The 12,800-nt window shown below is 33.0% G+C and overlaps 1 protein-coding gene across 1 annotated transcript in view; it reads left to right on the top strand.

Moving 5' to 3' along the window:
* The window catches only part of LOC127866481 (protein phosphatase 1 regulatory subunit 7-like), a 31,055-nt gene that overhangs the window by 7,236 nt on the left and 11,019 nt on the right, over positions 1 to 12,800 (top strand). The window contains exons 4-13 of the mRNA XM_052407018.1: positions 6 to 160; positions 1,854 to 2,098; positions 3,146 to 3,235; positions 3,523 to 3,594; positions 5,539 to 5,597; positions 7,823 to 7,875; positions 8,655 to 8,797; positions 9,102 to 9,260; positions 9,920 to 9,975; positions 10,809 to 10,932. Of these exons, the coding sequence (XP_052262978.1) occupies positions 6 to 160; positions 1,854 to 2,098; positions 3,146 to 3,235; positions 3,523 to 3,594; positions 5,539 to 5,597; positions 7,823 to 7,875; positions 8,655 to 8,797; positions 9,102 to 9,260; positions 9,920 to 9,975; positions 10,809 to 10,932 (1,156 nt within the window). The remainder of the gene's footprint in view (positions 1 to 5; positions 161 to 1,853; positions 2,099 to 3,145; positions 3,236 to 3,522; positions 3,595 to 5,538; positions 5,598 to 7,822; positions 7,876 to 8,654; positions 8,798 to 9,101; positions 9,261 to 9,919; positions 9,976 to 10,808; positions 10,933 to 12,800) is intronic.

Below are 12,800 nucleotides of genomic sequence, written 5' to 3' on the forward strand. Positions count from 1 at the left end.
CACAGAAACTCAGCATTAACTGGTCGAAGTAAAACAAGTGCGAGAGGATCTGCAGTAGCAAAAACTTCACCTCCCAGTAAAACATTATCTGGAGCCACAAGAACCTCCCCAGCCAGTAAACCTTTGACAGGAATCACGAGAAAGTCGCCATCATCAACAGGTATGTCTCAGTCTTGCTTTAAACTATTTTTTTATCAATTTGTTTTCAAAACTTAACATGTTAATTCACACGCTAATGTTATACTTAATTGGTAATATATTTCGGTCATGTATGCTACAACTATCCCAAGTAATTGAAAGGATCTGGATTAGTTTGTATATATACCATATGCACTTAAACCTAATGCAATACACTTCAACACCGTTATTTCGAACACCGATAATCCGAAGTCACCGTTATTTCGAAGTATTTTTCGGGTCCCGATTGTGGTTCTTCTTTTCTCAATGTAAAATTTCATTGTTAATCCGAACTTTGTTAAACCGAATAAATCGTTAATTCGAAGTGATTATGTCGATCCCAACACTATAATTCGCACCTTATTATCAATCTTTAATCCGAAGTCAAAACTGCAAAACACTGAGCGTAATTTCACACCTATGTTGTCTGCGCGTTGTGCGTCAAAGCTGATAATTACACCTTTGTCGTCTGCGCGTAGCATGTTAATTTTATAATGTCGTCAAAAGCCGACGACGAGGCCGACAACACATGAATGAACATGATATCTAATCAACGTGTGACCACATGCATCAACGACGTAAGGCAGTTCTGCGAGCAAAACAAGCGCGGCAGTGAGTTCTTCAATTTCCTTGACAAATTGGAGAAATATGTTACACGCGTCCAGTTTAGTGCTGCTAACGCCGGTGTTTAGAGAGACATCGCGTCTTATTTAAAAAAAACAGTGAATTCATTTCCGAAAATGTATTCATATGTATTTACATGTATGATGCGCTATGCATTATATTTTATATGTTCTGTAATTAGAGAAAAATAAAAAGAAGAAAAAGAATCGTTTTATTCCTCCGTTTGTAACAAGTAGAAATCTATTGCTATCTGACTAGTTTACATTTTTAAAGGGATCTTTTCACAGTTTGGTAAATTGAAAAAAGTTGTTTCAGATTCGCAAATTTTCGGTTTAGTTATGATATTTGTGAGGAAACAGTATCACTGAACATTTGCCATGGTCTAATATAGCCATTATATGCATCTTTTGACAATTTTAAAACCTAGAAATTATAAAGCGTTGCAACGCGAAACGATTGAATAATTTGGAGAGTTCTGTTGTTGTCGTTTAAATTTGTGAAACTACGAAGATTGCTTATATAAGTATACAATACAGATCTTATGTATGCTTGGCAGGATAGCTAAGTTAGCTAATGCGTTTTTACTTCAGGATTCCGGGGGTCACTGGTTCGAGCCCTGCTGCGTGCTACTTTTTTTCCTTTTTCAAATTTTACTTTAAATTTTTTACTGAAGCTTTTAAAATTTAATGTTTACATTTATCAATATAAAGCACTTAATGACAAACTTCAAAACATGCCAAAATCTGTGAAAAGGCCCCTTTAAGTAAAACAATTATTAAAAGTACAGTGTGACCAAACCATGCGAATTCCACAATGTTGTATTTTTTCAGAATCAAAGAAGTCGTCTATCAAATGTTTATTTTGAATTATCGTTAATCCGAAGTTTTTTTAACGGTCCCGACGACTTCGAAATTACGGTGTTGTAGTGTATATTATGCAGAAAATATAAATGTTTATTTTAATTATCTTTACCCACTTAATAAATTGTTAATATGTGTTTCCTGTTCATAATTTAAAATTGTTCATGCTGTTGTCTGAACATGTGTGTGCAGCCTCAGCTAAACCAAAGTCCACTAGAAGTATTGCATCACGTCAGCTAAGTGCTAGATCTGAAGTTAATGACCTTGACCATACTGATGATGATGAACCTGAAGGGCAAGAGGTCAAATTCTTTGATGTGCCATCTCAAAGGTCAAGGCCAGGGTCACATGTTAAACAGTCACCAAATACACCAGAAGATTACCATAATGGTGAAAATGGAAAAAAAACATATAAAACAATTGATCCTGAAGAAATTGTAAGTTAGTTGATGTGATAACTTCATTCCATTAATGTCATGGTTACTTATGCATGTAAATCATGTGTTAAAAAGTATGTCTGTTAGCTGCAGACTAATGATTTTTGTCAGAGTTTTGTTTAAGAAATAATATTTTTCTCTAAATTCTTGTTCACAACTAACCCACAGACACCTCAATAGATCCATATGAATTGAATCATTTGTAAGAAGCACAATTGATTCCATGTATTATTGTGTTCGGGTTATTTGACATCCATTTACAATAGGTGTTTTTTTTTTAGTTTAACACAAGTTAATTTTCTAAGTTTTTAACAGTTATGGATGAAAATTACAATTAATATTCATCAATTCTCAGCCCATCTTTCTACAGTGAATTCACCTGCATGTAAGAATAGCGTCATCTAATGATTGCAAAAAAATATCTGAAGGCAATATAATTTGTAAAAATTGAGAAAATGGCATCTGATTCTTTGATAAATACCAAAGATCCATGTAAATAAACAAAATTTACATTTAAACAAGTTGGTAAGTTTTTTTTTTGTATAAATGTATTTAGGAGATAATTTTACCATGAAATATTACATGTTTGTTTTAATACGGTATATAATACAGGAATTATAAGTTTGTAACAATTTTGAAAGAGCACGTCTAAGCACATGCATTTTACTGTCCGATGTCCCGCAATTCATCGGAACTTTTTAATATGTAAGTCAGCAACACTTTTTTGTTAAAAAAAAATAAATATATATTGTCATGTTAAAATTAAAGAAAAGAAAAAAATACTCATTCATATACCAGTTGGTCTCATTCCTCTTTCACATAGTTTCAAAAAGTGATGTCAATATTATTGTAATTATAAGTAATATTACTATCATAATTATTATTATTGTTATTATTATTCCCCTCATGAACTATCACATTTGAATGTAACAGTTAAATTCTGAAGAATTTCCAGAATCACTTAGTTCTCATTCTTTTTGAAGCAAACATGCATGGAGCATCTCCAAGGCTAATAATGCAATCAAACTTCTGACCTTCTCTTTACAGCTTGCCCAGAATATGGAGTCTGACTTGAACAAGATCTATGAGATCGGTCTTCATGCCTCAGAAATTACACACATCACAAACATGGACAAGGTAATTATCCAGGACATCATAATATAAGTCTTTGTTTCTGCTCTGAGGAGCACATATGAATGAAAATTAATTTTGCTATTTTTTGATGCAGGATTCTTACTTATTTGATAATAATTAAATGTTTATGTATTTATTTGAACATAGTTTAATTTTGATAAGTGGCTTTTTGAGCTTGATGGTTTTGAAATTCCATGCCAATTTGGCTGGTTTTGTGAACAGCAGCTTTTGTTCATAAAATAAAATGCATAGACCTTATGAGTGTACAAAATGTAGATTGCATTTTTCAGTATAAGAAATTGAAAGTCCTGGACCTGTCTTGTAATTTTATTGATCGACTTCAAAACCTGGAAGCAAATAGAGTAAGTCCTGATTTATAGTTAATGTTTAGCTGTAATTAAGCACTTTGGTCAGAATGTTCATCTTGGCCATATGAAGGCCATGTTTGGAATAATTTCAAGTAGGGTCAAAACTTGATCACGAGGTCAAGTCTTCAACAGGTAGTGTCTGTGAACTCATGAGGGATTGATGTCCATGATGGCCGTCTTGTTTATTCGCACTTTGATCTTGACTGAAAATAAAGTTGTGGATATATTGCTAGGATTTCTTTGGCACAGGCCACCTGTTTAAGGTTTTCTGACAGTTATTTAAGAAAACTTAAGTATTATGAAACTTCATAGAAATTCATAAAAGGTCAACAAAAAAAATAAAATCATTTCTCCATTCAATCTCTTACTTACTTCTTGTGGAGCTGCACATTCTGAGTGATGAAAGGTCAAGGTCAAACGTCAAAATAAAAAAAAAAATATTTTTCACAACTTTTTTAATATTGAACAGAGCAACTTAATATTTGGCATGCATGTGTATCTCGTGGAGCTGCACATTTTGAGTGGTGAAATGTCAAGGTCATACTTTAAGGTCAAAGGTCAAATATATGGCTTCAAAGTAGGGCAATAGGGGGCATTGTGTTTCTGACAAACACATCTCTTGTTTTCAAGTATCATTGAACAGCTGCCTTTTTGCAGACATTAATGGAAGAAGTTTTTCTGAATCTTCATGAAAATTTGTTACTGTAGGCATTGCAAGAAGTTAAAATCCGGTCAGGTTATAATAAAGTGCATAGTATTTTAAACAAGAAATATCTTTTAAAAAGATATACGGCGTTGATAGTTCAATGAATGAGATCAAGGATAGCGAATGTCTTTTTGTGTGCAGTTATTAGCTGCATCACACGCAGTACGGGATGTTATGCGGAGTTTTCGCGGTTTATTTAACATTATTACATATTGCTGGTCATAAACCTATAGATACAAAACAGAAAACCAAAAGAAGAATGGAATTGAAATTAAAACATATGAGTCAACCGGCCACACGCAAAGTATCCGTATTTATAGGCGTGTTCTTCGAACAAACCTGTTTTAGTGGTTTGTCGGGCATTGCTATTTGATTCGATTATTAACAGTATCGAGAATCATCGCGCTCATGCTTAATACATTAGTCAATATGGTGGAATAATTATTGTTAAATTAATAAAAAATAATATTTATCATTGTATTGTTGAAAACACATAAAGAATCTATTATTGACATACCATAATTATATTGCTGAAAATCTTCATTTAACATATTTCTGGTCTAAAGAAAATTCCAGGTCACCTAGTTCACGGATAGCGTCTTTATTATATAACGATTATTTTACTGGCCGCGGACTCCAGTGATGACCTGTATATAAACTCTGACATTCACACACTGGCCGCGAATTTAAATGCAATGCATTAAAGTGAGGCCTCGCTTCCACTGCTCTTTATACTTTTACATGTTAACATGTTGACAGGAATATGGAAGAAAGTACTAAATATGAGAACATAGCCTTTAAGTATAAACACTTTTGCGCTGGTAATTCTCTGAAAATAAAAGGTGCATGCACAAACTGTATTGATGTCGAGAATTGAGTGTAAAACTGTTCTATCTATTAAGCCTTTTTATTAGAGATAAAATTGTTTCATGCAGTAAAGCAGTGGTACAAAGACGCAGATATGTTTCCAATGTTCTGGTGGTATACTCAAATCAGCCAATGGAATAAATGAAGTGTATTCATTCGTACCTAGCCGCAGGAAATTTTATTTGAATTTTATTGGACACTTACAAAGGTCAGGTAAGGTGAAAAGCGGGCTTAATACAGCTACGCCGAAAAAGACACTATCACTATTGTATTGCTTATTGAACATAATGCCAAATGACCTTTTTATGAAAGTCTAAGTTCATGTTTGCTGTTCTTATTTTAAGTTGTTTTTGTTTTTTTACCAGGACTTGAGAGAGTTGAAACTGTATGACAACAGATTACGAGTCATAGAAGGATTAGATAAGTAAGTAAACAGAAAATATCGGAGATCAATACTTTTTATAACCATATGTAGCATGAACCAACAAGGGAGGCAACTCGTGTTGTCACAAATCAGCAGTAAACAAAAAATTGCACTTTATTATCTTGATTTACATGGGTCTAAATAATGTTTAAAAGCTCTTTTCTGATTTGATTAAACAGTCCACAATAATCCAATAAAGAAATTTGAGATATTTATCTTTTATAACATTCAATTCCATGCTATTTAGAAAATAAAAATCGTAAACCCAAGAGTTTTTTTTCGCGGTTATAGACAATGTTCATTGCTGAAATCAATGAAATATTACTTTTAAATCATTCATTTATTAGTATTCAACAAGAAAGTGGTACAATATTTGTGGAAAACATAAGAATTTTTATTCAAACTTGTGTCTGCTACAATTTAAGGAGTGGTTACACAAATTACAGATTGTACAGATGTATGCACAGACATATGCCAAAAGACAGAATACCTTCCATATTTCAAGTTTATCAGCCCTGAAATCACCAATTTATCAAATGAGAATCAAAATGATTCATTATCAACCAGTAATAGTCAGTAACCCCAAAATCTTTGGGCGCAACCATTGTGCTTTGTGGAAACCGCGACATAATTTTTTTCGGTAACTGAGGATCGGTAAACAGAAATTTTCAGCAGACAAGTTTTCGTTTATATTCTTTTGTTTTCCTCAAATATCCTACCTCGAAATTGTTATATACCAATACACAAATGAATTATCAGTAATATTTCCTTGATTTTGGTGAGGAACACTGCATATAAATGCTTATAAATACGCCTCAAGGCTTAACTTTAGTGCATAAAATATTAAAAAATAAATCTTATTTCAGTTTATCCTTCTATCCAATAGTTTCATCAATTCCCATAGCCCAGCCACTTAATTATTTTGGAAATTATGACCCATATCTGATAAAACTTAAATTACTTTGAAACTTCTATCACATCAATGTTTGTTTTTGGGTTAAAAAAAAACACATCAATTTTATATATAGTTGAAAAACATATAGGCAAGGATTACGCATGTAATATAAAATGCCAAAAATTTTGAAAATATTCCCTTTTAAACAGTATGTTGGTTTTATAAGTCAATAACAATATCACTTCATTGAATTATTTGTAAGTTATTACAGATATTAAAGGTTTTCGAATAAAATGATGACACATATAACAAGATTTAAAAGGAAGATATGAACAAATCAGGGTTACTAGGGTGCCCCCCTAGAATGATCATGTTAGTATGGAAGGCTTGATTAGCCTTTGGGTGTCGTTAATACATAAAATATTTAATGAAATGTCTCAAAGTGTGGAAAACGTTTTCATTTAGTAAATAAAGTCAACTTAACTCTTTTTTAAGTGGCTGAGAAGAACTTGTGGCTGAAATACAGAAAAGAGGCTGTATGCTTGTTGAAATAAAAACAACAATGTAAACATTATTCTGTATAAATTTTCTGATCAAAAGTGGTATTTCTATTTAATAGAGGAGATACATTTTCAATAATAAACAATATAGTTGTAAATGTTTTGGTGAATTTGTGCATTTAATCCAGTATTAGTTCCAGTTTTTGGTTAAAAAAACAATAACATTTTTTTAAAGTTTGTAACCACCTTGATGACAAAAAATCAGGTTATCTATTAAAACAAACATAAAATGCTTTCTTAAACCCAAAATATTATCTCTGCACCCATTTGTCATCAATAACTTATATTAAAAAAAATCATTGGTTCATGCTACCATATGTAACATACATAAAACGTATATATTTTTATGTTTCTCACTGAAGTGTCACTCTAGAAAAACTGCAGTAATGTGTTTGAGCCTAAGATTATTATGCTTTCCAATATATTTCATCGGAGCAAATGAGGAGCCTCTATTGAAAATGTTTCTTATGCCATATGCAGCCAGTGAAACTCCAGAGCAGCGTCCACATTCGCTGTTCATATTGGATCTGATATGTCCATTCTTTCAGTCCTTTGCTTCCTCCATCTTATCCTGGCAAAAATTGTTACTCGGATCTCAACAAAAACTTTTTTTGTTATTTTTTATGATTTTTTTATTCATTGTACACATCAAATCGCCTCACTATGTATTTTCATTCAAATTAACTTATATATGTTAAAGTTCTTTACTTTGTTTCAATTGGTGTAACTCATTTCAATACTGTTTTTGAGTGTGTTTGTTTGTTTTTTAGTCTGAAAGATTTGATGAGTCTTCAGCTGCAGCATAATAAAATCAAATCAATTGGTAAGCTCTCATTAGTAGTCTTATAAAATATCAAGAAAATATGTGAAAAACAGTTCCAGTGACCTTATAGTTGTTCATAAATGTATATGTAAGTCGTGGTATTAACATCCAAGTAGCTTTTATTAGCTTGGCTGTTTTCGGAGAAAACCCGAGGTATTGTCATTGCCAGCTCGTCGTGTCGTCTGCGTCGTGCTAAAACCTTTACATTTTGTCAAGGTTTTGAACATTGGCTCTTAAATCAAAGTGCTTCAACCTACAACTTTGAAACTTGGTATGTAGCTGCACATTGATTTGTTCTACATGCCACACCCATTTTTTGGTCACTAGGTCAAAGGTCAAGGTCACTGTGACCTCTAAAAAAATCAATTAAAAAAAAACTGACAAGTTTTCATTTATTCACAACTGCACCCACAGCCGAGCGTGGCACCCGTTATGCGGTGCTCTTGTTTAATTTAAGTAGTATAGACTTAAAACACTAGCAGCAGCAAAATGGGTTTTCCTAATAGAAGCTTAAGCTTTGGTATTCTATATTTAAAAAAATGCATATTGGACTAGCAAATATATGTAGGTTGCCTCTAAGAATGAAAAAAAAAAGTTATAATTCCTCATTGTTGAGTAATGCACATTGAGCTCAGGACACTAATTTGGACATAAACAAAATCCAATAAGGTTAAAACTGGCATCTATGGCTTAGTCTGTTATCATAAATATGGAAATGTCTTACAATTGGCTACAGTAAAGTTTCACTCCAAATAATGTTGCCAAGCTTTTTTTTGTAGGCAAAAGTTTATCATGCTTGAAGAAGTTGAAGATTTTGCGAATTGACTGCAACCAACTGCTAAAAATAGAGCCCCCAGAGTTGTCCCAGTGTGTTCAGCTTACAACCTTAGACATCAGTTGTAACATGTTAGACAGCCTCGCAGTGAGTACTCTAGAACAAATGGTGTTGGAATTCTTTTACACTTGAATTTTAGTAATGAATAGTGGAATAATATTGCTCTTAGGTCTCTATTTGTAAAATTGATTAAGAAAACAATACACACAAAATAATATAAGCCTGAAATAAAAGACAAAAATGTCTTGCATCTAAAATACATACTGTTCCCAACTTTATGTTGTTAGCAACCTTCACCAACTCATTTACATGTAATAAGACAATTCAGATGATAGGGGCCTCCTATTTCACAAAAATATAAAATCTTAATATTTCCACTCCTTTTTTGCAGGCATTAAACTACCTACCGAACCTGGAGGAAGTCAATGCGTCAGGTAACCGGTTGCGATCCGTGTCGGATCTGAGCAAGTGCAAGCACCTGGGCGAGATAGATCTGTCAGGAAACCACATCAAGGATCTCTCGGGTCTGCGCGGGCTTCCTAGACTCATGGTGGGTTAATTGATAATTGATTGACAAGATTTGGTTGATAGTCAATTTAGCCATTCATACTGTTTTTGTTGTTTGAAGAGATTTTTGTTTGAATTCTGTTATATTCTGTTATGATGTGCGTTTGAGTGTAACATGAATCAGAAATGTTGTAAACCTAATAGCTAGCTTGTTTTAGAAACAAAATTTAGGGTTTTGACATTTATTAACATTTATTAATTTTCTTATTGTTTGGAATGAAAAATTCGTCATAAAACACATTATAATTATACATGTATTAAATTTGTTTGCCAATTGTCACAACAGAGAGAAAATTAACAGCACATACTATTAATGGCTGGAACTAATGCTTTTTCTCAATGCTTTATAAAACTTTGCCATATTAATGAACCTATCATATTGAGACTCGTAATGTTATGATTGCAGATACAACAAATATGAATCCACAACAAAATGTCTAACATATTTCAAACCATCAGTCCAATCATTGTGCCAAATCTGTTAAGTTTTTTTTACACTGACCAATAGCACGTTTTACTGTTGGCTACTAACCTTATATTTATAACATCAATAAGTACTACATGTATTTGGCATAAATTATTTTTCAATATTTTGTTTCTGTACTATAAAATCTTAAACAACTTTCCCTTTGTTATTTTCAGACATTAAATGTCTCCAACAATCAGTTGTCCAGCTTTAAAACTATCGGGAAACTTCAGTAAGTTCTGTTATTTGTTTCAGTAAAACTTGCCTAACTCCTAGTCACAGCAGGTCATAAATTGCTCAAGTTATTGAAGGTCTTAAGTTATCAAGTTTTCCATATCACATTTCCTTATCCTAACCCTAAGTTGGAAAGAATGACTATAATGGCGGAGAATATCAGAGATTTTATCAGTCATGGACACAAATATATGTTATCAGATAAATATACCTTGTTAAAACACCAATTTATTAAGCAACACACCTATTATCATATTTAATGTGTATACCAATAATAATGTTATGAATTGAATAAAAATGCAGAGGATATCAATTGAAATTTACTCTAATTTAAGTCATTAAAGTGTTATGTGTTGAGAACACATGCCCATAATCCATGTACAACTATCGCAAGTTGTGAATGATATACCCGTCAGACAGGTTTGCACAGAGGTGCTAATAAGTTCCTTAAGATATGGAGTGTTAATTTCAATATTGTTGCATAAAATAAGAGACCAACACATCAGATCAAGTTATTGATTCTTAAGTTAAAGGTGGGCATTTCTTATAAAAGTGTAAATGATTTAACTTGGACTAGAGAAATTGTTACCATAGATTTTAAAGTTATCAATGCTTAATAAGTTAAACTATGCTTTATTTTATTATATGATAGTATAGTTACACAGATTTTGTACATAATATTGTTTCACTTTTCATTTGTCTCAACTAAAATCAAACATCAGTATTAACTGTAATGGAAGATACCCTGCGTCATAAGCTACCCATGTCTTTATTCGCAGGTTTTTACCTAGTTCAACATAGGGAAATGCTTGCAATGTACTGTGGTTGCAGGAGTCTTACAGACCTGTTTGCAGCAGACAATCACATCCATGACCTGTCCAGTATCCCCGGTCAGCTGCCTGCTCTGGAAGTCTTGGACCTCACCAACAATGAAATCTGTGACTGGGACCAGTTTGTACGTGAACCACTCGTGGCTTGCTGTGTTCAGGGCTGGCAGGAATTCTCATTTTTAGGGCCTCTGTATTTTGCTCATGATATTGGATGGGTTTGATAGAATGTTATTCAAATCTGCAGCATATCAGCATTGAGATAAATCATAAAGTCAATGTTGCTTTATATTAAAATAAACAGTCTTTGTGGGATAATATGTAGGTTTATTAACCAAAATTGATTGAAAAATAGGTGTTTGGTGAAAAACAGTATGGGGCATAATTTACACTGCAGGCACAATTGTTAACCAGGTTTTCCAAAAGGAAAAAACTGGATATTAGATTGGCAAATGTCGGTGGGCGGGCTGGCGGGTGGGCGGAACAAGCTTGCCCGGGCCATAACTTTGTCGTTCATTGTGAGATTATAAAATCATTTGGCACAATAGTTCACCATCATTAGACGTTGTGTCTCGCGAAAGAATTACGTCAATATCTCCAAGGTCAAGATCACACTTTGAGTTCAAAGGTCAAAAATGGCCATAAATGAGCTTGTCCCGGCTATAACGATGTCATTCATTGTGAGATTTTAAAATCATTTGGCACATTTGTTCACCATCATTAAACGGTGTGTCGCACGAAAGAATTACACCAATATCTCCAAGGTCAAGGTCGCCACGACTAAAAATAGATTTATTTTGATACAAAAGGGGTTATTATAAACAATCAGTTCAGTTTGAGTTGTCTCCCTTTATCAGACTTTTTTTCAAATTGAAAACCTGGTTTTGTGACAATTTTGTGCCTTATTTTTAAAGTCCTTAAACTTCAATGGTATCAAGTTTGCTTCCATTAAACCAAGCCCTGGTGTTGTCATCTTGTTGTATGTCAGACTGTGGAAACAAATTGTCTGAAAAAACTTATGAACATTTCACATGTCCCATGTATGTCTGTACATCTGATTGATTGACCAATGTCTTGCAACAATTAAACCTGATGTAAGGTATAACAAAATCTAATATGTAGATACTATTTTGCCAACAACTAGTGAAAAGTTAATGAGTATCCTATGATGTCTTTCAATAGTGGTATTGACACAATCTTGATATAATTATTTCTTTAAATATGTTTCACATAACCAATGCAAACACTTAAGAGTTCATGTTTAGTTTTCACATACTAGTATGTTTAAGCTCTCAGTGTTCCAAGGTAATTAACCCAATTATAAATCATTTTGTTCATTAGAGTGTTGTATAAATTGTCTTTTATATGCTATGGGTCACTTGCCTTAAATAAAAGACACGTGGATTGTTACAAGGATTTCTCTGTTTCCTGTGTTTCAATTTTCCTTTATTTTCCAACTAAAAGTATTATATGTATTGCCTTGGTTACACTATTGATCACTTGCAATAAAAAAAGACTAGTCAATTGCTACAAGAATTTCTCCTTGCCATGTTTCCAGTGTTTCAATTTTCCATAATTATCCTACATTTCACTGTATTTTTCTCTTTTTTAGCTCTACTGGCCGAAGGCCTGAAGAGCTTATGTCATGGCGTGGTTTCCGTCGTCCGTCGGCGTGTGCGTTAGACTTTTTCTTGTTTACGCGATAAAGTCCACAGTTTTCATCTGATTCTTTTCAAACTTGTTCAGTGTCTATATTAATGAGGACTCAAACCCTATCGAAAATGGGTTACATCAGAGTAGTAAGTCTAGAATTATCTCCCCTTGAATTTGAGAAAATTGTGAAATAAGGCTTGTTTACACAATAAAGTCCACAGTTTTCATCCAATCATTTCCCAACTTGCACAGTGTCTTTATCTGAATGATGAGTCAAACCCTATTGAAAATGAGCAATATCAGAGTTATAAGTCCAGAATTATCTCCCCTTGAATTTGAGACA

The sequence above is a fragment of the Dreissena polymorpha genome, chromosome 2 (assembly GCF_020536995.1).
Source record: "Dreissena polymorpha isolate Duluth1 chromosome 2, UMN_Dpol_1.0, whole genome shotgun sequence".
NCBI lineage: Eukaryota > Metazoa > Mollusca > Bivalvia > Myida > Dreissenidae > Dreissena > Dreissena polymorpha.